General features: G+C 42.8%; 1 protein-coding gene across 1 annotated transcript in view; it reads left to right on the top strand.

Annotated features, from left to right (window-relative positions):
- SORCS3 (sortilin related VPS10 domain containing receptor 3) overlaps positions 1 to 6791 on the top strand; it is a 266550-nt gene extending 259759 nt beyond the window's left edge. The window contains exons 25-27 of the mRNA XM_063406430.1: positions 1826 to 1931; positions 5983 to 6143; positions 6727 to 6791. Coding sequence (XP_063262500.1) covers positions 1826 to 1931; positions 5983 to 6143; positions 6727 to 6791 — 332 coding nt within the window. The remainder of the gene's footprint in view (positions 1 to 1825; positions 1932 to 5982; positions 6144 to 6726) is intronic.
- Positions 6792 to 26585: the final 19794 nt, after the last annotated feature.

Genomic DNA, 26585 nt, shown 5'->3' with positions numbered 1-26585 from the left:
TTTGTACAAGTACAAAAAGTACCTTGTGAGAGTTCCCTGTGGCTTCATTAACAAGTGCATTGGTGTTTTTTAAGTGTTTTAGAAAACCAGGTGAATGGTGTTCTATTAAGTCCTTATTGAGCACCTGTGGAATTCAGTGGGATATTACAAAGTTTCATGGATGTTGGATCAAATCCTTATAGCACAGGGCTTGTTACTGTTATGACTAGCTCAGAAGCTTTAAAGGGAAAGAGCACTCAGGAAAAGATTGAAGCCTCTTACAGGGAATATTTCCCTGAATATTAACTTCCAAAAATTAGAACTTATTTAAATTTCAACGCTACCTATCTCCATTTTTGCACAAAGTAAAAAAGATCAGTCCCTTTACTTTAAACCAGCCTAGTGTGAAGGTCTCAGCTATTGATGAAACAGTGATGGTTTCAAAGAAGGTGATGGATTTATTTTTGCCCTTACTTTTTATCACTGCCCTTGCAATTGTCTGAAATGTCGGATCTTGTGCAAGTGCCCTTACTGATAACCTCTCTGAAAGATTGGGATTCATATCCCACAATAATACACTTCAGCTTCTTCTCAGAGAGCCAAGAGCCAGACTAAATCAAGGCTTCTGACCTTTCCTGCAAAAAGGTAATGCCTTTTTACCTTCACTCTCTGACTGCTCCTTTGGAATGTGAGTCAGATGCTAATAGGAGTGGCCTGAAATTGATTAATTTGCAAAACTGGGAGTGCAATACAATGTCTGAGGTCTCCAGGTGGCTGGAATTCTCCAGAATCTGACTTGGTTCTAGCAGGGCACTGCATTTAAATTACATTTTGCGGCTATCCTTGCAGGTGCTGCATTTGTTTCATGACCATTCCCATAGTGTTTTGACTTGGATGAAATTAAGTCTTTCCCACACAAGTATTAGCAGCAGAATACTGGCAGGATCAGACTGTTAGGTGTGGAAATTTGGCAGTGAAATCAGAATTGCCTCTCTTTGCATGACTTTGTCCCTATCATCAGGGTGACAGAAAAAAAATAAAGAATAGTAAAACACCAAAGCCAAATATTTATGCAAAATGAGAAACACTCAGCTGCTACTTATAATCATTTGTGCATCATTAGAGACTTCTCATCAGACACTTGATCTCAGCACAGTGCTCAGGCCATTAAGATGGTGTGCTCTGATGAGCTCTTGGAATAGCTGCATAAACAAGGTATAGAAATATACTGTATTTAGCCAGCCAAAATGTCAAGGATCAAAACCTCCTAAATATTATAATGCATTGTGTGCTTGGATCCAGGATTTTTGCTTTGGGCTCTTCCAAATTATGAAAACTGACTCAGTTTAAAAGTCTCTAAGGTCCTATGCAAGGATGGACCTTGAGGCTTGTCACAATAGTAGATCCCTGTCACATATGAGATAGATGAATATCCTTGGAAGATGGGAGTCGTGCTGCTCATTGATGCTCTAAGGTGCAATTCCTCCAAAGGGGAATAGATGTGTATTAAGCCATGCTTCATAAAATTCATTTCCACTCCAGTACCTGGAAAAACCTGAAAATAATAGCCCAGAGTGTTAATACAGGAGGGGTTGGGCATTCAGCTAAGCGTGGCTTGCTGTGCCTTTTCACTCAGGGATGTTAGACTGCACTGCCTTGAAAAAGGGCCTTGACTTTTGAAGGACAGGAGAAACGATTTGTTTCCTACTGATTGGTCTTGCCAAAACCAGCATGCACCATGCAGTAGTGATAAAACAGATGTGACAGAGTTGAGCTCAACTCTCAGTAGTTAATGTGTTTTCTTGTAATATCCCAAAAGTGTAATTCTTTGCCTTTCCTCCTGCAGCACCCCTTGTGGATTCCAGCTCAGGTCACAGCAGCTCAGCGATGCTGATGTTGTTGTCAGTGGTGTTTGTGGGCTTGGCTGTTTTTTTAATCTACAAATTCAAGAGGTAAGTTGAAAAACTTTGGGATTGGGAGGAAGAGACTGGGCAGTTTACAGGAAACCTAGGCAGAGCTGTGCCTGAATTGCAAATGTGGAGCGAACTGTGCTAGCCTCAGTCTTGGATGAACGTAGTTACCTATTTCTGATACTTGGAGAAAAAACCATCTACTGCTGTTTCACCACAAAGTTGGTGCTGCAAAACTTCACCAAGAGCTCAGAAATCATTTTCTGCTTCAGCAGAGGTATTTAAATCGCAGAGCAGAAATGGGAACCTTTGTGCTCACTGAGTACTGAGATACACAAAGCAAGCTTAGTCAAAAACCACATGGTGGATGACTTCACACAGCCTGTACCCACCTGCCCAGCTGCCAGCGTCTCATTTGTATCTTGCAAAGTGAGTAGGCTAATCTTGCAGGGGAACAGGTGTGTTTATGTTAAAGGTGGGAGACTCAAAGCCAGAAAAATTTGTGTAAAGCATCAAAATGCCTCTGGGAATATGTGCTGAGATTTACCTTGACAGATGTTAATATAAACCTTTTGCTTCCAGACAGCAGGCAGGACCAGGTCTGGCCCATGGCACTTGGCTGCTGCAAGCTGTGAAACAAAATATGTGATAAGAATGGCCTGTTTGCTGAAGGTCTGCTTTATGAGGATATATTTTAGGCAGATGGAGCTCCTTAGGAGGAACTTTGCATTCAGTACAGTACTTACAGTATAAAATGGTCTGCGTGCCTAGATCCTGACCAGTGGCAAAATATTCTGTTAGAAACATAAGCCGAGTCTGACTTAAAATTAAATAAATAAAACTTTCTGGACCTAGTAGTTCCTCTAAATTAAAAACTAGAGCTTTTCCTGTCCAGATTCCAGCTAAATGTTGCTTTCTCCAGCTTTTCTGCCCCCCAGGATAAGACTAGTATTCTCTGAGGATGTTAGTGGGATACAAAAAATATTCAAAATTAAATTATATGATAAGACAGGCATCTATCCTAATCTCTAGGTTTAAATTTTCTTTCCTTGCTAATGTCTTGCATTAACCATTGTCCTAATCAGTGAGTGGCACTCCTTGTAGTGCACCCTGCTAACTGTTATCAAGCTCCCACTGACTTCAGTGGACCAGGACAATTTCCAGGGAAGGCATCTGTGTGACTCTGCTCAGATGCAGACTTCAAGGCCTTTAGCACAACCTCCTTTTGCAGCTCTGAAATCACCTCTCTGCTTCTGTGAGGTGGAATGCAGCCTTCCAGTGGAATGGGATTTGTTAAGGCATCGATCTCATGGTGTGCTGGGGAGGCAGCTGATGATTACTCTCACACCCAGGAGTAGGATGGGGAAGGCAGAGAAGTCTTCCAGGGGGATGTGACAAGATGTAGGTGTAAGATGCTTTCCCTTGTGTCTTGGTGAGATGGTTTCCTAGGTTTGGCCTGAAGTCCTTGGCCCTGTGGTCAGCAATTACCAGGGTGAAGGGTCTTTGTATTCCAGCTGCCAGAGGACAGTGAGCAGCTTGTTAATGCACTCTGGCACTCTCCAGGTCATGTTCTGCTACTACAGCTCATAAAACTGACCCTTCTACAACTGAAGCACCCTGAGCTTTGGGTATAGCAGCCATCAGCCTTCTATTGTGCTCTAGGGCTGTGGAGAACCCTGCCTTGCTAAAATCTGTCTGAAACTTGATTGTATTACAGATTATAAGTGAGGAGGAAGGTGGTTAAAACATCAGTTTTGCTTAGTCCAAAAGCTGATTAACTGGCTGTCCCCTCTTACCTCTCTATCCCAAAGGGGAAAAAGCCAGATCAAATTGATAAAGTTTAGGATAAGTCATGTACACAGAGTGTTCCCAACTTGATTTTTCAGAACAGAAAGCAAGTTTTTAGCTCTGCCTGAAATGCCTGGCTCAGTGGAGCAGAAGTGAGAGTGTGCAATGATTCTTAATGGAAAAAAGGGGAGCAAACCCAGAAGCTTTCCTGTGGCTCTCAGTGATGCAGAGGTCCATTAGCCACGTGTTGTTTGATTAATGGTAGTCCCAGCCTGAATACAGAACTTCTGATTACAGGGAAAGGTTATGGGAGAGCATAGGCTGACATGATTTTTTAATTCTACAAATTCATAGATCTGGTGCTTTGCTGGTTTGCACACAAAGTCCTTATTACGAGTCCATCAATTTATAGACTCAGCAGGCATGTTAAACACTTCTGCCAGGGAGATGCTTATTGAGGAAGTCCCAGTGGAACACGAAGGAAGAGGAGAAAAGTATGGAAATAATCTGTAAAAAAGCTGTTTCTTTTCTGGAACATTGAGCATACATCAGTCAATACAGTGTGTGTGTGAGTGCTGAGCCGTGGTGGGGCTGTGGGCAGTCCATGTGTGTGTCCTGGGACAGCAGTGCCTGTGTGTGCTCAGCTGTGTCTGTGCTGGGAGGCACAGCAGGATAAGCACACACTGGGGTATGCATTCACATATGTACAGACATCTCAGTCTCTTTTTTCCCTTAACTCTCTGGAGTACCTTGGCTCTCAGCCTCACAATTCCAGGGAGCTTTTCTCACTCTCCAGCTGAAGTTCAGAGATGATGGCTGCTCTGCCGTTGCGTGGTTTGGGGGTAGAACTAAGTCCTCCACTATCTCCAGGCATGTTCTCATGTCTCTACATCCCCAGACAAATTCTGGGCCCTTAGATCCTATGGGAATGCATTGGTTCTCACTCATTTCCTGCGTAGTTCCCATATCTTCTGGTGGCATTTAAGGCATATTAGAAGGTAGGACAAAGGGGGAAGATGATGAGATTTTTTTGGCTGCAGGTAAATATCCCAAACATGTCCTGGCTTGATGCTGGTTAAGAACAGAATGCCAAATCAAGCCAATAGCACAAGTTGGTTGAGGCCAGAAGTTCACTGGAGTAAAATCAGCATAGATCTATTGAATTCATGAGAGCTGAGGCCATTTCCACCACTTTCAATCTCTGACATATCCAACAGCAGACAGATCAGCATAAAGATATGGCATTTTATATTATTTCTTTTGAATACATCTTCTTTCTCTCTCGTCCCTGTGTGCTTTAAGGAGCTCAAAATATTAGTCAAATTTTCCTTATTGGAGCAGTGTGACCTGCATGGCACAAAGACTTTCTAAGAGCATTAGGAAACACAGTCAACTTCCAAGAGGCAATGCAGATAATCCTGCCAACCCCCATGATGCTTAACAAGTTTCTTTTCAGATCTCTCATTTTAAACTTGCATTTCTCCAGGGATTACTACCTGTCTGTCTGGGCCTGTATAATCTGTCTACCTAACTGACTCTCAAGGATATTATTCTAGCAGGCCAAGGTAACTTTGCTTGGGAGAAGGAGGAAGAAATAGTTCCTTAACTTCCTTGGCTTTCTGAGCAGCAAGGAAAAATAAGTCTCTGCAAACCTGCATGATCCATAGCATGACAAACTGGTTTTTGCAGTGGAATGGTAACAAATAAACTTTGGATGAGTGTTATGAGGTCCAAATTCTTTCTGACACTGAGGCAGGAACAATTCTTTATAACTCTTTCAAATGTGGCAATTTCTTTTGAGTCAGTGTGGGCCTGTCTTCAGGAACAAGCCCAGCAATTTTTTTTTGCTCAGTTGATACTAGTGCTGAATTGATTTTTACTTTTGGTTTCCAATGCAACACTGATCATATAATAAATACTGAGAGAGCTGACAATTGCAGCTGCTTGTGCTTAGTTGATTGCTGCTCTCTGAGCTGAGTGCAGTGTCCAGTGTGCACGATTTCTCATTTAAAAGGGGAGAACATTGAAGTTTGCAGCTGAGGGAGCCTTTGTGCACATGATAGGAAGACAGTGGCCTGAGATTTGGAGTGCCTTTAGGGTGTTATTGGAATTAGTGGACGCTAAGGGCACGTTCAGAGATGAACGTCTGTGTGGTACTTTCACCATTCTGACAGCTCATACTTTGCATCACTGCCAGTGCTGCATTTCTGGGGTTGGTCTCAGCTTAGTTTGTCTCACTGATAAATGACATGCTGAGAATCCCTGTGCTACAAAACATAACCTCTCATTTTCCTTTCCTGTCCAGGAAAATCCCTTGGATTAACATCTATGCCCAAGTTCAGCATGACAAAGAGCAGGAAATGATTGGCTCTGTCAGCCAAAGTGAAAATGCCCCCAAGATCACCCTGAGCGAGTTCACAGACCCTGAGGAGCTGATGGACAAAGAGCTGGACACACGAGTGATGGGTGAGAGCCCTCAGCTGAGTTTTGTTTCACAGTTTGGGTGAAGATGTTGGTCTGTTGGGTATTAGGAGAGGCAGTGACTGTGACCCCGGGGTCCAGGGAGAGCCCTGGGGCACTGAGACAGTGCTGAGGAGTAAATCTCTCTCAGCAGCAGGGTAATGGAGTTTCTCTTACAGCTTTTCAGCTTTTCCCAGGGCAGGAACCTGGTGCCAGCAGTAGGTATAAAGGAGTTAGTAATAGCTGTACTCACACCTATTCCTGCTCATGACCCTGCCTCTCCTGGGGAGGAGTGCCAAATTCCCTGCACCCTCAGAAGAGTCATCTCAGCTTACACTGTTGGTGTGCTGTGATTACAAACAAATATGTCCCTAATAGCTTAATGAGTTTACTGCTGGTCAGCTGAGCTGTAGTAATTGGGTTTTCAGCATGTTCCCTGTTTATTGCAAATACATAAAAGAATGTGTTACTTTTAAGCATCATTTCTGTCTTTACACTTACACTGCCACATCCTAAGGAGGAGTGAGAAGCAGTATAGACCAAACTGTTGAAACCACTGCACTGATTCTCTTCATTTTCTCCTCCACAGGAAGCATCTCAACAATTGCCAACAGTGAAAGCACAAAGGAAATCCCCAACTGCACTAGTGTTTAATACTGAGAATCCACTTGGTCTACAGCATTTCTGACTTTTTATTTGTAATTATTATTGTTATAATTATTATTATTATGAAAAAAGAAAGAGTTATATGTCATTATTATCATTTGGGAGGGAATGGGGTGGGCTTTTTGTGTTTACCAGGGCTGCATTCATAAATAGCAGAGGTTCTTCATATTTAGGGAATACACATCAGATTAGAAATAAAAGCAAAGAATGAGTGTGCAATGAGATTTGAATGCCAGCTTCCTGTTAAATACGGAATGGGAATTCAGTGTTCAAATCCAACAGATAGGTGTTGTACCTTCAGCAACACGTTGTAAATTGTAAATGTTTTCAGCCCTTTTCAGAATAAGTCATGAATCAGCTGCTTCATCCTGCCAGAGGGTTCAGACTGGGTTGTTGGACCAGGCTGTGCAACATGCCAACATCCCTCGCTTCCCAGTGACATGCATGTCTCAGCTTTTTGCAGGATCTTGCCTCTTTTAATTGCTTTTAATTTCAGTCACCCTCTGGCACTGTTGACTGCTGAGAAAGGAAAAAACCAAACAAATCAGAGCAAACACACAAGTCAGTGTTCCTTGGACTGCAGACTGGCTGGAGGGGACAGCACCACGAGCAGTGGAGGAGCAAGCCTGAGTTTATGAATGCAGCCCCAACCCTGTGCATGTGAATAGCGAGGATGCCGAAGGCCTACTGTAGATAATTACAGTGTAAATAGCTTTTTATTTCTTGGGAAATAATTTAATGTTTAGTAAAAGAAGATATGTTTAAAAGAAAACCTGAACCACACACACACATGGACGCCCACGTGCACACACACAAACACACACGCCAGCCAAACAGGGACCCTGGTGAGCACCTGAGTCACACTTGGGTTCCAAGCGTGTTCCAGTTGTCTGTCATATTTCAATCTGACACTGCTCTCTATAAAGAGAGTGGTTTATTTCTCTATGTATAACTGCAGGCCTTTTTTTACATATATATATATATATATATGGTGTCATTTCCTGTGATGGAGCAGAAAAAGATATTAGCAGGCCAGACTATGAGCCTGTCATGAATATTTTAATGATGTTTATCATCCATTCATCTCTGTCACTGTTGCCCACTTCTGAGAATGATCTTGGTGGCATCTGTCAGTGAAAATGAGGAAAAGAATCCTGAAATTATCACCATCTCTGTGTGGGCAAGTATCAGTGGCCCTGCTATACCCAGCACAACCTCATCTCAACAGAGGGGCAGGTTGCAGTGGCTCTATTCCCAGGGGAAAGTCATGCTTTTTGCAGTTAAGCTGATGAAGTGAAGTGCTGTTTAGGATGTGTAAGAGTGGTATATTTTGGCTGAACATGATGTATGCAGTTAGGGGCTGCTCTTTGGAAAGGGCAGTGGAGGGTCAGACCTGCATTAGTGAGCTGTGAAAGGTTCCTTCTTGTGAGTGCTGCAGAATGGCAGCTTCCAGTTCAGAGTGGAGATTTCTGCATGCTGGGTTGGTGTTTTCTGATTAGAACAGGGAGGTTAATGAAGAAAAGGTATTGAAAAAGCTCTTTAGACATTTTTTACTACACTGAATTGAGGATACCCCTATGAAGAGGTAGAGTTTTGGGGCAAGAGGTTGACTTAATGGTGAGTTACTTTTTATCCATTTTTCTTGAGTTGATGAAGATGAACCTTATTCAAAAATGAACCTTATTCTGCAGAGAATTGACTTATAGGACCCAGCAAGAAGGGAAGGAAGATTAGGGGCATATCTGGGAAGATGTTCCAGTGTTTGGTAGCAGGAGGCAGAAATGACAGCAGATGACAATGTTTGTTATCCTTTCTTAGGATCTGGATACAGGACCTCAGTCACCTTTAATATATCTGAAATGAGGAGATGGCTGGAATTTAGGTGTTACTTGCTGTCTCTCTGCACTGCAACAGGCCAGGGCTGCAAACCAGCCTCAGCTACAGGTGTTCACTCTGTTCATGGTTGGAATGTCTTTCAAAGGTTAAAATCCTGATGGCTCTGCAGCTGGAGAGAAAAGTGGTTAAACACAATTTTGCAGAACTCAGGAGGTGTTTCAAGATTAAAATTGTAAACCTAAACGCCCCCCCCCCCGCCCCCCCCCCCCAAAAAAAAGGAAAAAATTGTTTCTTGACAAGTACTAAAACGAAATATTCTCAATTCTTCTTTGCAGTCAGGTTTGTGGATTTTTTTTTCCTGTTGATTTAAAAATATTTCTCTTCTGTTTCCCCCCTCACTTTTCTGCTCTGGTTTCTAATAGAAGGTGAAGAGCTATGGCTGTGTTATTCTATTTAACCTTGCTTTCCATCCATCACAAGTGCATAAACTGTTGCATTACTGTCTCTGCTCTACTGAGAGCAGAGTAGTTTACAGTAATGGCCCAGTCTGGTGATAAGACTGTTAGCACAAGGCCAGAGCTTCCCATTTAGGTATGGGTGGGAGGGATGTACATAAACAGTGGTCCCATGGGCTTTGAGCTAAACTGTGAGCTGATCTCAGTCTTTGCTGGTTATTAGGATTTAAGGTACTGCTGTGGTGAGCTGCTGCAGAGGGCTGAATGTAAAATAGTCAGTATTTTCTGTATTAACTTTTTCCTTTATAAGCCACGAGGCAAAGTGAAAATTTTCATTGTTGTTTGCAATTTTATAGGTTTTTCATGGGCTCGATTTCATATAACTTTAACAAGAAAGGTAAATGATTACAGTTTTCACAATTTTTTTCTTAATTTCTTTTCACTTTTTTTTTACATTTTATTCCTTTACACTTTTAAAATTTACTGTTAAATGTCTCAGATGGGAGAAAGTAATAAGGAAAAATTAGGAGTAAGCTGTTGAAAAAAAGGGAAAAATTTTCACTTGTCAAAAAGAAATTTAATTTCAATGAAGGCTGAGAAATTTCTGAATGACACTTTTGGTGAAACATCTGTCTAGAATGTCATTTTCCATACAAAATGCTCCTAAAGTATCCCACAAAGCAACATGAAAAATCCATGAAGCCAGAACTGCATGTCAGGAAAACCTGACTGATTCTTCTGCTTGCTCAGCCTTCCTCTCCCCTAAGGCTTGGTGGCAGTCACTGCCTCTCAGTGCAGTTTGTCACACGCTGTCAGACCAGGGTGTGTGCCCAAGGTGTGCATGGGACCACATTTACCAGCTCATTCCTGTTTCTTTAGGGCACAGTCAGGGCTGGTGGCAGCTCAAAAAACACTTGTGTTCATGACTGAAATATGCTCCTTGAGAATACAAGAAGGATAATTCCTGCATTCCTGTCTGTCCATGGGACCTCTGTAAGGTTTGGGTTGGGCAGGCAGTCCTGTTCACATTTTTTGAATGTCCTGAGCTGCACTGTTAGCACAGACTGGAGTGCTGGCCACTTTTATTTGTCTTGCTGGGAAATAACAACTTGGGGTTGTCATTAGGGCTTTTTCCCCTGCAAGTTTTACCCCTGAGGAAAATGTATTGGAAATCCTTGAAGCTGTAGATTAATATTTACCTGAGTAATGAGGGAAATAGGCAACGGCATCAATGGAACATAAATAGCTCCCACACTGTAATTATGCAAAAAGAGGAAATGAAAGAGAGAGAGACAGAGAGCAAGAGACTGGGTCATTGCCCTCTATCACTGCCAGCCTTCCCCCCATGATGGATTAGCTGTAATTAAGGAATAATGCATGAGATCTGGAGACTAGTTGCAGCTTTTGGCTCTGTGTGGCTGACAGTCTGATGTAAACCATGAACAGATCCTTGGTTTAATTTAACTGGTACTCAAGAACCCTAATACTAAACCTGGAAGGATCAGAGTGAGACCAGAGTGACAGGAGGTTCCAGACACAGTTGCCATCAATGAGAGCATGTGTAGGAAGTGTGCATTTTCTTCTGGACTAAATTTTGGTTTCACAGATGTACAAAGATGTTCTGATGTCCTGTTCTCCTCCCTTGCCCTTCAAGCAGCTCCCACACACATTCCAGGTCTAATGAACCCAAACCAGAATCCTCACATTCTGTGATGTTGGACAGTGCATTAAACCCAAACCCAAACCACCACTGTGGTTTCAAAGGATTAAATGAGACAGACAATTGCAATACCTGTATTGAACACAGTAATACAACTGCATGAGTCATATATATACATATATATATACTGTTCTTGGTTTTATTGTTCCATTTGAATATTTCTACTGTAAAAAAAGGCAGTGGTTTTGAAATTGTTGAAAATAAATGTATTTTTGTACATCAGAGTTACCCCTGGCTGCTTTTTCAATCCTTGTTCTTTTTAGATTTCCTTTTGACAAAATCTTTTCTCTCTTCTGAATTTCCCTTGCCATGTCTATCCCTCCAACTCTGTTGTTCAGGGCCACGCATGCACATGGAGTGTCAACAGAGAAATGTTCTAAGGCAAGAGTTTTAAGATAAAAGAGATAACGACTACCTCTCCTTCCTTCTTACTGCTCCTCTCCAAAAATAATTATCTTCTCACTTTTCCATTCTACAGGCTGATTCTCTTTGGAGCTTCAGAGGTGACTAGGAGGGGAGAACACTCTGCTTGTACAAGCACAACCCCATAAATCCCATGCTCTCACCTATCTGATTTTAGCTTGTAAGAGACTGTAAAGTGCCAATGTGGGGAAAAAAGAAAAAGAAAGAAAAGGTTTGTTCACTCCTTGGCACAAGAGACTGGTTGAAAACCAGGAAAGAGAGCATGGAAATGTCTTTGGATCTGTATCAGCCATCTCCAACCATGCACATGCATACATGCCTACCTCACCCTCCCTCCTTTCCTTTAGGTGTGAGGTACATAAACTGCAGTTGTTTCTGTTTTTCCTTTATGTCAGAAAGCTGAAAAAGTCAGGCAATGAAGGACTAGGTTGGCCATCCCTGAGTGTGATGTATGAGATGCTTTCAGCCTCACAGAAGACCTCTCAGCTTTTGAAGTGTTCCTGTCTGCCCCTCTTTGCAGCAATGGTAGTGTAACCCTTGTGTTCCTGGGACCCTGAACTACAAGTTATGGACAGACAAGCACAAAGGATGAAACTGCCATGGCTTAACAAGGTACCACTGAGACCCTCCTTTCAACTGGTGCAGCCACTTAAACTTCATAGCCTAGAAGCATCAGCAGTAGCTCAATCTTTGCCTGAATCCAGCTGTTTTTTCTGTGATGCATGGACTTCTTATTCCCTTTATTAAGGGCAGTGTAAGCATTGTTTGCTACATTATGAAATTGTCGTGGTTGTGCCAGATACCCCTCAGTCAGGGAACACGGTGCTGCTCAGCAAAACGCATCATGACTGCTCCTGGAGTGAGCTCATCACTGTCTTGTTTCACTCAGGGCACCACACAGCTCAACAGGCTGAGCTGTGCCTCGCTGCCTTGCCCTCTGCCTGGGCCTCCCCTTGGCCCTCTCCCCAGTGAAGTACTCTGGTTATTAAGGACTATCAAAGCACCATTGCATTACTGACATATTATTGTAATACATCACTGAGCGCTGGCCTGCTGTTGTATATCATGGTGCTACATCAGGGAAATGGCAGGTGACAGGAGCCCAGGACCCAAAGACACATCACTTTTCTAAGCTTTACTGGCTGTTGGTTTTTTTTTTTTTTTTTTTTTTTTTTTTTTTTTTTTTTTTTTCCCCCTGAAGACAGCAAATAAAGGCAAGGAAAGCAGTATTGGACTGCTGCCATGAAGCTTTCAAAGCCTTTAAATGTATTTATCTATACATTTTTCCCTTGACCCTGAAACATTAATTAAACAAAACTGCTGATGTTTCTATACGAGACCATAGAAATGAGTTTATTTTGGATCATGGAGGAAAGAACAGTTGCTCACTAGGAACTGTTTCATGTACATCTGTGTGTGAGCAGAAAAGAAAGATTTGTCCTAGCAAAACAAAAAATAATTTGTCCCTGAATTAAAAAAAAAATATTATTAGTAGGTCAATTGCCTGTATTTTAAATGTAGTTGTGCAGGTAGAGGTTGGACAGAAGGCAATTGTGCTGTTGGTGTTGGGATTTTACCCTTGATAAATATAACAAGATTTGTTTTACCATTGTTTTATGCTGGTTCTACCTGTTCAGGCCCCCTGATATCATTGAATTTAGTCTTGATTTAGATCAGTCTGAGCTCTCACATTAAGAGGAGTTACATGCATACTTCAAGGATGGAATAAATCCTTTTTAATGCCTTATTGTGAATGTCAAGCAGTTTCAGACCAAAGTTTAGGGGAGATTTTATTATTACTAGTAATAAAAAAATCACATACAGGGACATAGTTGGAAGGAAGCAGAAGTGTGTTTATTAAATTAAACAAAAATGTTATGATGATGTGTGTTTTTAAAATCTTGTGTTGGCTACATGAACCTGGAAGGCAAAAAGGAGAGAAAAACTGGAAGCCAGATGTGAAGCAGAGTGAGGAGGAAGAGAGGTGGAGCAGGCTGGCTGGGATCCAGTGGCTGACCAGAGGGCACAGGGAGAGGCACATGGTTGGTTGATCATTTAATGGTTTGAGCACAGGAAATTTCTAAAGTCTCAGGCTGGATCAGCTGAATCAACAGGAGATGTGGCAAATTCAGGCCATATAAGGTGGGGTCATCCCTGCTTCCACATCCTGATGCTCAGCATTGAGATTCAAGTTTTAAGTAAGGGATTCTCTACTGAAGTCGCAGTGTTGGGCACTGAGGGTCCTGATAGAGCAGAATTGGGTGAGTGAGGGCTTGGGCAGGATTTGTTGGCTGGTTTCAAAGCTCAGCCCAGGGTTGCATTGGATTTTATGCAATGGATTGGGTGGTTGCTGTGAGAAAGAAGCTGCTCCTGTTGCAAATTTGTAAGGAAAACAGGCCTGAAGAGTCAGCAGGGAAAGGGAAGGAAGATGGGATGACAAAACACTGTGCAATATTTGCCAGTTCATGGGACACAATCCTCTTTCATGGATGATAATTTGTTGTATGCTGGGTGAAACAATGAGTTAAAATCCTTGTCTGTGCAGGGAGACAAGGATGAGCCTTACAGGAGCTGTGTGGATCATCAGGAACTGACTGAGGCAATTGTCTGGGCCAGGACAACTGGTGTAGCTACCTGTCCTTGTCTTTGTGAAATGAGCATTCCCTGGAGAGACCCTTAGAGAAACCAGGGAGAACAGAGAAGTTTTAATGAGTACAAGGGATGGTGAAAATAAATGTGAGATAATCTGACAACCAAGATAAGTCAAAGTCAACCTGGGCAGCATCTGCTGCTGCTGCATGTGGGAATATTTGGGTGCACTTACAGTGTCCCCGTGTGTACACACCCCTCATTTCAGAGTGGGTCTGGGTGTCATGAGGGTACATGAGGGTGGAGAAAGAGTGATACCCAAACCATGCCACACAGAAAGGTTTCTCTTCCCTCAGGAGCCCTTCACAGCATGCACATGCTGAAGGGTTTGAAGCTCACTGCAGGCAAGTTTGAAAGTCTAAATCCATTTGTGGCTCTGGACTTTACTGCCTAATAATATCACTTGCACTTGGAATAATCTGAGATACTGTTAGGAATACCTGTGAGACTGTGGTTTTAATTTTTTTTTAACCTTGAAGTGTTCCTGCCAGTTCCGGTCTACAGGCTGTTAGAGATTTGAACTAAACTATGAGATGCTGAGGGACTTTCCTCTTCATTATTTTTGTGTAAAACTTCCCTTCCTTTTGTAGGTTATGCAGAAAAGTCTCAGCATAAGCTTCAACTCTACTTTCACCCACTGCACTTTGGGACTATGAATAATTTACAATATGGATAATATTTACTGTGTGAAAAATGTGTCCATTTCTAAAAGGAAAAGTTACAGAAAAGGCAAGCTTAGGTTCAGGAGAGCCTGGAGATGGATGCTCTGGCATCAGTGGGCACTTTTCCTCTGGATCTGTCATTAGCTCCTGCAGACCTTGGGGCACACCCTCACTCTGCACAAACACTCACAAGCATGCCACAGCCCCTATAATTTACCAGCAGAGGAGGGGGATTTAAGAACTGCTGCAAATTACTTATCAATTCAAAATACTTTCATCAGCCTTGAAACATAAATTGATCCTGAGTAGTAGGAGGGAACTGATCTAACTTACTCATTTATCTGCTCCATTAATAAATTTTTGACAAAGCTATTTTGAGAACAAGATGTGAAAACAAGGCAAGTCTAAGCAAATTAGGACAGACTGTGCCAGGCTGAGAACCAAATTCCTGCACATCATTCTGGTGGAAGTTTCTGGGCTTAGGAACCCCTAAGTCAGTCCAGGGCTGCTCCATGTGGATGGAGAGCAAGAAGCAACTGAAGAAAAGATTTCCTTACTTAAGTGGCTATTTGGACTTAATCCACTAACCTAAGATCATGCATTAGTTTATCTTGTGGGCTAAGGTGGGTGTCTGCATGCAATAAAGCTCCACCACGTCTGAATCTTAATTTCTGTTTGTAGCTGCTGCACAGCCACAATCTGCAACAATCTGCAAACTGGACTGGAGCTTCCCTACAGCCCATCTGGCTTACATTAGGAACTCTGGCTGTAAGAGAGCCCAGAAGGGACACCTGGACTGCAAGGTGTGAAAGAGTGTAAGTGGGTGTGAAAGGCTTCAAAGGGATGCTGAAGGTTCGCTCTGAGCCCAGAAGGGTGCTAGGGTTTTGGTTTGTTGATTTTCTTTGATGGTAAAACCCTGCCTCTAGTTTTTAAATCATAATTAATAGCTCATCAGGAACATTGGCTCCAGAAGTTATTACTATGTTTCAACAGATGTTCAGCCAGTCAGATTATTTAATTAGCTTCATGCTCTTTAACCTCATAAATCTGTGAAAGCTGTGACAAGGAAAAGGAAAATGAATTAATGAAAATAAACCAATACCCTAGACCTTAATATAGCCTGAAAATTTTTGATCCAAGCACTGCTGAAAAGTTTGGGGAGCAAACTGAATGCTTTTCTTTGGGTTATAAATCACATGTGAGCACAGTTTTAGATGAAAATGCCCTGGATTCTCAGCACAGCATTCTTGGGAAGTAGGAAAGCTTGGAAAATCCTTTGTATGTAGGGAACTGTTTTGGCACTGGAGCAACCTGCACGTGGTCCCTACCTTTAACACTGACTTAAAATGTGACTTTCAGAATCTTTGTTTTTTCCTGTCCTCCTTAAACAGTGGAAATGTTGTCTCAAGCACATTCCAACCCTAAGGATATTTCTTGAAATTTCTCCAGAGAAGATGGTCATCATTTAAGACATTATTTGGAAGAAAACCTTCTCTGCCTCCCATTCACCAGGATGCCTTAGGAGACTGGTTCCCTGATTTCCTCACCTCCGTTACTTCCTTAGCTTGGGTAATAGCAGCATCCCTCCTTCTGCTATACTAAAAGCCTTTTTATGTTTGTTTGAAATGGGTGAATTGATAGATAGCCTAGGAACCTGCCAACATATCTGCAGAGCCCCAGGGCCACCCCAGCCAGTGAGGATGCAAAGCTCAGTGACAACCTGGTTGCTTCACTCACCATGGTTCATCTGTAGTACTTGGGGCTTGTGCAGACAATAAAGTTAGTGCTCAATGTGTGTGAATCTGACTTTGAAAAGTATCCTCCTCTGTTCAGTTTCAGGCCATTCAGTGAGCAAATCCTTCTATTGCATGGCAAGAACCAGGCATTGCCAAGGTCCTGGACCAGCAAGTGGACTGATGCATTTACTGCACTCATACATTGTGTGATTGCAGGGGACACAAGTCGGTGAATCAAAGCATACAACGACCCACTTCATCCTCAATGTGCTTGGCAGTAAAGGGTTTTATTCCCATGTGTGGTATTTAAAAATGTGTTTTCCTCATCCTCATTTCAGAAAAAATACTTTGCTAACAGACTTTGGCCCCTCCAGAGACCAACTTCAAACAAGACATTATTTATAGAGGAAAAGCTCCATTCAGTAAGGGCTTATTTGTACCTTTGCTGGCTCCAGCAAACCATGCTTTTCCTTAATTTTTCCTTCTAGCAATTTCATATAATGTTTCACATTATAATGTTTCAAATATAGTGTTTCACAATGTGCCTGACTTCCATAAATCAGAGGGGATGGAAACCTATGCATGGCAGGAATGGATTTGCTCCAGAAACTTCTGAAGGTCAGCTTTGACTTTGCTCTGAGCTCTGTGGAGTGGGATTGAGGTCAAGCATGGACAAAATAGTAATTTCCTTGAAGCCTGCAATTAAATGGGTTTTTTTGCTGCATGAACCTGGTAACACTTCCTACACAGCGTGCCCCAGTCCTTGCTCTGGGCTGTGCTTTCCTGGCTGCAGCACTGCAGTGGGTCTGTCTGCTCTTCCTCTTGTTACTGCCATGGTAAGAACTAACATCACCAACTGCATTTGTCTATGTTTTATAGTCAAATACTTTCCTATGGCTGTGTTATGGTTTGATTTTCTGGTTAGCTGCTTTCTTTCACCACCACCTACTTCTCTGCCTTTCTTACTCACTTAGATCCCTGCTCAGAAATTTCCAGCTATGCAGCCAGTTTAGTGGGGAGGTGAAATTCACCCTTGTTATTCAAAGGAGTGGAAGAGGAGAAATCTGGGTGTTGAGCATGGCCATTTTTTGCATTTTTACTTTACCACCACAAAATTTAAGTTCAAAACAGTTCAGGCAGTGTGACCTCCCTCCTCTGAGGGTTAAAAACCATCATCTGCTGTGTCAGCCTGCAGGTCAGGGACACCCTTCTGCTGAAAGCGTCTTACTCAGGCCAGGCTTCGATGTGACCCGTGAGGAAATGGGCAGGACTCTGAGCTAGTGCTCAGTTTATCTTGTTTCCCTCTTCCCATCCTGTAGGGAAACAAACAAATTATGTTTACTTTTGTTGCCTTTGTTGCCTCTCTGTAGAAATGATGCTACCTTTATATATGTTGTTCTCATCACTTTTTAGCCATGACAGAACTAAAAATGAAATTGCAAGGGAAGAAAATGCTTGTAACAGTTACATTTTCTTGTTTGATGAAAAATACCTCCCAGGTAAAGGGAGACATTTTTCTCTGATAAATCCCACATTTTGTGCAGAGCATGAACAGGTAGGACTGAGGTTTTCATGGTAACCCATCTTTAGTACTGTTATTACTGCCAGTACCCAAACAATCTTCTGTTTTCTAGCAGTTAAAAAGAAACCATAAAAATATCTTTCAGTAGAATCAGGAGGGCTTCTTTTAGAAGCTCTTCTTTTAGAACTCCAGTGCCTTTAAAACATAGAGTTTTTTCTTCCCCTTTCATTTCTTTAATTTTTTTTTTAATGAAGAATACAACAGGGATTAAAATGAAAAAAGATCTGGAATCATTTTGACTGAGAGGAAAGAAATATTTGTACATTATTCATTGTACTCTCAGTTATTCATCAAAAGTTTCATTCTTCTACTAAAGTCTTTTCCTTATCTTAAAGCCACTGACATGAATATATATCACCAAGTTAAAAAGATTGAATTACACTTCTCCTGCTGCTGCTGAGATTCATGGAAGCTCAAAGCCCAGCCTAGTCCCTAGGTGTACCAAGCCACTGCATTTTATGATTTTCGGAGCACAACGCTAACAGGGTTTGTCTCTTCATTGTGATACGGAGATGATTGAAAATGTGCTGCTGTACTGCTTGATAAAAGACCCTTGCCAAAAAGGAGAGCAGCTTTGTCATTTGAGAACATTACCCATGGGGTTTAAGAGACCTACTTGACAGCAAAAGCTCTAGCAGATTTTTTTTTTAAAGCAATATGTTCTCCATTGCCACTGTCAACAGCTTGAACAGGAGATAAGAGGGAGCTGAGATGTGATCCATAAAATCTTCCCCAGTATTGTGTTGCCCCATAAGTACCAGGGGAACAAGTGACATTTTCTTGCTCTGGTTCTTAGTGCTTGTTCAGAAAGAGAATCTCTCTTGGTTTGTGCTGCTCTTGGTTCACACTCCAGCTCACTCTTCTGCTGTCTGTTCTGGGGGTGCCCAGCTTTGGAATGAGCAGGGTGGTGCTGCAGGCTCGGCGCAGGGGGACTGACTGCCCACCCTGACTCTCTGCTTTTTGGGGCTGCAGGGCAGACCTCTGCTGCCACAGTAACACATGGAGTGCAAAGGAAGGCGTTATAAAGTGATTTTGGTGTGTTTAATGTGCACAGGCAAGACATGTTCTTTGCAGGATGTACTGTGATGTCTTGAGGCAAAGGTGCAGGGAGGCTCTGCTCCCCAGCCATGTGCATGGTGGAAAACAGAGCCATTTTTAGGTCCTGCTCAGGGGTGTGGGGTCAGCAATGAGACCAGAGCACTCCTGTGGCAGGCAGACTGAGCTGGCAGGATATGGCACAGCCTTGCTCTGAGTGGTCCCAGCTGTCACCCCTTTCCTCACCACTGCAAGGGAGGAAGGGCTGCCCCTGGTCATCCTGCACCAGGACACAAACTTGGGGGCATCAGCTTCAAACTCACTGAGATGGGACAGTGAGAAGGGCTTGCACGTGTCCTGGCTTTCCTGCTGGGTCTTGTGATGTGGGTCTTGACTCATTTTACGTTTGACACACATGGGCTTAATTTTTTTTGATTTTTTTTTGAAGTGCATTAAAAGAGCCAATTCACACTGAGGAGCCTCAAACTCATGACAGACAGGAAAGAAGTGCTGAGGCTCTCCCATGCCTGTCTCACAGGTGCTGATGAGGGTGCTAGGGCAGCTGTTAATGTCCCAGGACCAAGGAGCCACATCCAGTCTGCAAAATGCTGCTGTGACCTTCAGCAGGAGGGAACTTAGTGGACAAAAATCCCCTGCTCCTTGTGGTCTGTGAAGTGTGAGTTCAGATTCATGACAGAAACCCCAACTCTTTGATAGAGAGAACACTTTCACCAAGTTTGTTGTGCATTTCTGGATGCAAGGCTACCAAATAGTGTGTAGGATCACAGCAGCACCAACATAATGCAAAAATATCATCTAAGGATGTCAAATAGCAAAGCTATTTTCTTTGCTAGCACTTCAGATGTGGGGCATTCCATTGCAGAACAGGTTCTGTACACAGCCACACAGAGCCCTCCAGGCCCCCTCAGCCACCTGCTCCTGTCATGATCCACAAGTGCATTTTTCTGCCTGTGCTGGTGGTTGGGCACCCACCAATCCTTTTTTTTTTGCTCCATGACAAGGAGTGTTTGATGATCTGCACTGAGCCATATGTCATTTTGCAGCAACACACCTTTGACTGGAAAATGGACCACTGCAATTTGAGAAGGGCTGAGCCCCTTGCCAAGGGCATGTAGAGATAACTTGAACTGAGGGGAGCTTGAGAGAGGGAAATTGTATCTAATATCCTCATCCTCCAGTTCAGGAAAGCTGGATAAAACAATGGTAAAATGGCCAGGAAAAAAAAATAGTGAACTCGCTTGGTTATTGTCATTTCAGATTAAATGGAACCAGTTTAGTATGGTGGTGGAGAGAAATGTAATTTTAGAGAACAAAAAGGACCTTTACGCATCTCTTCCTTGTCCTTGACAATTCACCAAAGGTTGTTTATCTGGTTGCCTCACCTGCAAACTTTTTCCCTCTTTCTGCTGTAAAGTTCAGAAAGGAACACTGGGGTTTAACTCAGCCCACGTAGCCCTGGATCTACCCACTGAAGAAACAGATTGTGAGAGGCCCAGTGAGAAATCACAGTTCTGTGATTTGAATACCCTTCCTTCTCCCTAAATTATGGAGTGCTGCTGGGCAGAGAGCAGCTGAGGCAGTGTGGTTTGCTCTCGTGCTGGCTGAGCAGCAGGGCTGAACCAGGCAGATGACCAATTAGTGAAGGCAAATAGCACAGGAGCAAACTCTTCTGAGCCAGGCTGCTGCTCCAAATGAAGGGAAGGGGGTTTCGGCCTGTGCCCAAAATTAAATGAGGCTTAAGTTAATCCAGATGTCCTAGCTATGCCCTCAGCATCAGCATCCATGTACTCTATGCTTGTGCTAGGGGTGTTTTCAGTAACAGCACAGAAACTGTGAGGAATTTGGAGAGGTGTCTGCTTTGTTTTGAACTCTTAAACCTCTTAGTTTCCAATACCTGTGCAAAAACCTAAGGAGGTTTTTAAAGCAAAAATAAGAAAATACTGGAAAATCCCACTTGTGTCATTTCTGCTACCAGAAAATGAGATGTAGTAGCAGGTTCCTGAGGTAATAAAGAAGGAGGTCACAGCCCATCAGCCCTGAGGCTGCCAGACTGGGAGGATGGTGTGAATCAGTGCAGTGCTCTGATGCCAGTCACTCACACCAGATTCCAGGGAGCTGCACTGGGCTATGCCAGCCCTGGCTCTGACCCCTTGCAGTGCTGGATTGAGGTGCACTAGGACAAAACCAGGAACAATCTCTTCAGCAGCTGCCCTTATGTCAAAGTTAACTTTTTTGTCTGTTTCCCCCTTCTGAACTCTGGAGCTCTCTCTTTGCACATGAGCTGAGCTTTCCTGAAAATGATTGTTTAATGGGAACATCTGGCATGTGAATGGAAGACTTAGTACTCCTTTTCCCTTCAGTAAATTCTCATTGCATACTTTAAAAGTTGATCTTTAGTTTTCCTTCCTCAAGCAGAGAAAAAATATGGATCATTACTTGACAGAACAGCCTGTGCTCTTTAGTTGCTGAACATGTGCAGGTGTAAACTTCAAGCCCTGACTTACAAGCTTGGCCCACAATTAAAAAATTTCTGCTGTAAACTCTTGGTTTCTGATGAAAAAGTTCAATTAGTGCTAATTAGATATTACCTGTGTGCAATACTCCTTGTCATTCAATAACCAGAATCTGGGATATTTCTTTTTACGGGAGAAAAATATCTTACAAAAAGAGGCCCACAAAAAAAAATCTGAGTTCTTTGACATGGGTGCTGTTTAGAGCAGTGGAAAATTTTAAAAGGAAAGATAAGTAGGTATGGGAAAATGAGGGATTTGCATCCATATTTTTTACTTTTCCTTCTCTTCCCCCTTCCTCTTTGCAATGGAGATGCTACACAAAGATAACTGCTGCATGGGATTTTATAATAACTGGCTTGGCAAACATCTGGTGGTGTTGGTGAATTCATAGGCTCCATAAAGTTTTGTCCATGTGCTCTGATTTTTTTTGGTTTTGCCAGTTTTAGTTGAAGTCCTTACCAGCTGAAAATGATTTACAATCATCCAATGGGAATTGTATAGGCCATATAGAAAAAGTGGATGTGCAAAGTTTTAGTGCAAGATGCTGAATATTAGAACAACACAGTGTTCTAATATTGAATCATGAGACTCCCAGCAGATTTGTTTTGATTTATGGCATCCCTGGCCCTGACATGAACAGAGTTGGCATGAAAAAAGTTGAGGCTCACCTTCCCTGTGGACTCAGGAACACCTTAAATGGGGAGCCAGTATCCATGATTTCTTTAGGACAGGCTCATAAACTCTACAGATGAGAGCAGTTTTGCAAATCCATGGAAAGGAGAATGGTTATAGCAGTGGGCAATATCCATCCCTGCTTTGAGTGGCAAGATTCTGCTGTGAATTAGCCTGGTACAGCAGTGGCACTGATTGTAAAAATGATGGCCACTGATTTGTCTAAATGCATTGGAGCCTCCAGGAAAGACAAAAGAGAATTGTGTTGTTGGGATTGAAGCACTATTTATTTTGGCTAACAGAGAGCAGGGCAGACTTCCATTCTCTACAACTTCCTCACTCTCTACAACTCCCTGAAGGGTGGCTGTATCGTGTGGGGTTGGTCTCTTTCTCCAGGCAGCAACTCACAGAACGAGAGGACACAGTCTTGAGTTGTGCCAAGGGAAATACAGGTTGGATATTGGGAAAAAGTGTTTTACAGAAAGGGTGATAAAGTACTGGAAAGGCCTGCCCAGGGAGGTGGTGGAGTCACCATCCCCGGATGTGTTTAAATAAAAACTGGATGTGGCACTCAGAGCCATGGTTTAGTTGAGTGTTAGGGCTGGGTTGGACTCGATGATCTTGGAAGTCTCTTCCAACCCTGTGATGCTGTGTGACAGCATGGAGCAGCAGCTTGGTCTGAGAATCATGAAATAGAAGTCATTCACCATTCTTTTGGAATGATTCAGTGACAAACAGACAGAAAATGATGCCAAAGTTTAGAAAATGCCATCCTGACCTCTCTGGGTCAGGTAGAATTACCCTTTCCTGCTAGTCTGGGTCACAAGTAACAAGGAAAATGATTTACAATGGCATGACTCATCAGCCTGTGCCTCATCCACCTGCCCAGCCAACTGTCTGGGAAGCACTGGCTGCATCCAGGAGCTCTGCAGTTGTTCCAGTTCATTCCTAGTCAAGCCAAGCAAGGCGTACTCACCATTTGGAGCTGCCTGCACATGCTCTTTGAATGACAAGCAAAAAAGGAAACTCCAAATGAGAAACCAGAGCCTCACTTCCAGTGACTGGCCTGCTAGGGCCCATGGGATGCTGTTGAGGAGCCCCTACCCTTCACTGCCCTGCAGGCTGCAGTAAGCAGCATTTGTCTGTCTAGTCTTGCTTTACTTTTTCCCACTCTTCATTGCCAAAAAAAGTCATATTTTGAATAAAGATGAGAATTTCTTGCTTTTAAAATCTACTTGTAATTCCCTGCAGGGGAGCTCTGAACCTCCTATAAAAGACCTCTTGGTCTTTTGACCTCCAGTTGTCTGAGATATTCAGAAAATCTCTTCCACATCAGCTGGGACTTTCAAATGACCTCGTGTAGCACCAGGCACAGTCTACTTAGGACTGATCAAAATATATTCACCTGGTAAATGAGAGCTTAGCTATCTTGAAAATCAACTATAATTTGGAGACAATGTGTCCCACTCTCTTCATTCCTGCCTGACCACGTCCTCTTTGTTGCAACAAGACTCTGTTCTGAGTAGGCAGCTTGGTCCCACTCCTCTTCCCCTCTACGGTTTCTCTTTCAAAAATGCAAACACTCAGCTGCATCGGGAGCCTGCTGTTTCCTAGACGTTTCATTACCAGCCTTGTGACACTGGCAATTTGGATCATTTTGCTCTAAGCATATTTCACTTTGCAATTACAGTATCAGGGCTGTGTCAGGTGAGCTACACAAATGATACTTTGAATGCCTCTTTGGGGGTTTTGCCTGTGTGTGGTGTTGTTTTGGTTTGCTTTTATTGAGCTTCAGTCTCAGAAATCATAGGCTGCTCATTTATTCCCTAGGTTTTAACAACCACCATGGTAACTATCAGAAACCACAGTTACACAATATTACACACCTTCATTTATTATTTCAATGCAACCTTCTGACTTTATCATGGAAATAGGCTAAGTGAGTTAAATGCAGGTAAGAGGTGGCCAAAGAGGGTTAAAACCAAGACCACCAGTCTCTGTTGTGGTCAGAAACTTACCTTTCAGAATCTATCTTTGATTTACTGACACCTGTGTTGGGAGTAACGGGACTTAATGGCAGAGTGGCTGAGTTGCTGGAGGTTTCATTCAGAAAGAGATTAGGAGAGGTCTTCTGACCATAAACACTAGAATTAGCACTATCCAAACCAGGATCATTGTTCTAAATTATGTTTAGTCAAGAATTTGAAGCAGAGAGATACAGTCTGGTTTTAGAATAAATTTCTCTGATGAAAAGGGAAAAATGGCCTGTTGGATGGATAATTTCCTTCTTGGTCTCTTCTTTCACTTTCCCCACTGCTCTGGGCAAACCTTTGTTTATCTTTATAGAAATTAACCTTTAGCTGAAAAAAAAGAAAAAAAAAAAAGGAGAAAAATTCAACCCCCAAAAAACATACCCAAACCCTAACTTAATGATATATTTCCCCAAGAGACTTTTGTACGTTATCTGTGGAGCCTCTACATACAGGCTTCTATGTTCTTGTTTCCCTTTAGGGGGTATTAACTATGTAAACAACTTCAAAACAAAGAGGCAGGATTGTTTCATTAGGGAAAACCATCCCTGCTTCCAAAGGCCTCCTGGGAAGCAGGAGGAGTTCATTAAAGTGAGGATGATGTAAAGGCTTTGTGCACATGCAGAAATGGAACCACCATGAAACATTAATGACCTCGATGCATTAGCAAATCTCAAGCTGGAGTAGAATTAGGCTGCCTCTGGGGACCCCAGTGCACCTCCTTGGATTTTGTTTTTTTAATGCTAGGGAAAATCTAGCCTTCAAATTTTAATTTTAAGAGTAAAACACTTTGATGGTGTGAACTGCAGGCAGCAATCAGGCTGCCCTAGGCCACTGACATGGAGCAAGTGAGTGTCCTAATTGTCAGATGCTGCCCTTGCTCCAGTCAGTGGTATGGCCAAGACAGAGCTGCTTAATCCATGTTGCCAAATAAAGCTCACCTGATTTCTTTTCCTTTTGGTTCTCCATGAGCAGAGGCCACTGCTGAATCACTTCTCTTGCTTTGATAAGTAACCACATGCTGGCCATTTATAAAGCACTGAAAAGACATTTGGCAGTGTTACGTCAACAGTAGGCAACTGTTCCAGGCTGTATTAATCCCAGTGGAAATTACTGTGCAGGTCTCTCCTGTGAGTTATGATCTCTATTAAAATTGGGTGACATTTCTCCAAGGGATACTTTGTTCAGCAATGGCAGAAAAAAAGGCACAATTTCAGATGCATTGAAACCCTGCAGAACAATTTATGCTGAAATCTGCAAATATTATCAATCTGAAGAAAAATATAAACCTCTCTTCCCAAGAAATTTAGTTTAGAAATGATGGATCAAGTTTGTTTAAAAGTTGCTATTGAAAAAGGAGAGCAAGTCTTTGATGAGAAGTGGTGTCTTCCACAATTTTTGAGTTCTTTTGTCTTCCCTTCCCCTTCTAGCAGAGGGTGCAGGGAGCAGGTCTCAGTTGGATGACAAAGCTTTCGAGACAGGAGCATGTGGAGAATCCATGTGATATGGATTGTTTGGGAAGAAGGCATATGCTTCTCATCTTGGGCAGTGTGTGTGTCCTTGAAAGGCAGGAAAGGTCATCCTGAGTCAAAATGAGGGACCAGCCAGCCCAGGGCCCTCCTTTTGGCAGTGTCTGTATGCAAAGGCTCACGGACAAGAATGAGGGAGACAAGTCTGTGATTTTGTCAAAATCTTCTTTCCTTGTGCTCTGCCTGCTTCCAGCTATGACTAGGCTTGGGACTTTCTGAGTCTGATGGGACTTGTGTAACTTTTAGCCCTGAAAGGGTCTTCTCCAAGTACCTCAATAATTTCCACTGGACCTCTGTCCTAGCCCACAGCATCCTTCAGTAAAGGATACTTCTCCCTCTGGAATGGTTTTCTCAGACTGAGAACCACCAGTCTTGAAGAGGAGGAGGCAAACCTTTCTCCTCAGTGTTTTGTTTGCTCATTTTAGATGCACAGTTATCTTTTGACTCAAATGACAATGACATTTCTATGGCACAACAATTGTCCACTGCCTATGGTGCATGAAGCATGTTGGGCTTGCCTGAGCCAAAGAACTAATGATCCAGTGCTATGTCTGATGCTATTTTGCTGATGGCAGCTGAGCTGCTGCTCTTCATTTCAGCCCTAAAGTTAGCCAAGAACACCAGATCCCACCACCAGCAAGGTCCAAAAAGCACCCACAGCATGAAGTTCCCACTGTGCCATGATGCCTGAGTGCCACTGGACAAAAAAGTAGCTGTGCCCACTCCCCTTTGCAAGGCATCAGAACAGTAAATACTCCTTACTAGGACAGAGCTGAGCAACCCTGGCAAGCATCTGTGTGTATGGGAGGGAATCTGAGGGAGAATCTTCACACTGGCAATCGTTCTGAGCTCTAAATTGATTTCAATTCTTTGTCCAGACCCAATATTAAGAATTACCCCTCTGAAAAAAAAAAAAAAA

This window comes from Prinia subflava, chromosome 9, assembly GCF_021018805.1.
Source record: "Prinia subflava isolate CZ2003 ecotype Zambia chromosome 9, Cam_Psub_1.2, whole genome shotgun sequence".
Lineage (NCBI taxonomy): Eukaryota > Metazoa > Chordata > Aves > Passeriformes > Cisticolidae > Prinia > Prinia subflava.
Note: the sequence above shows the minus strand (reverse complement) of the source record. Positions and strands in the feature narration are given on the sequence as shown.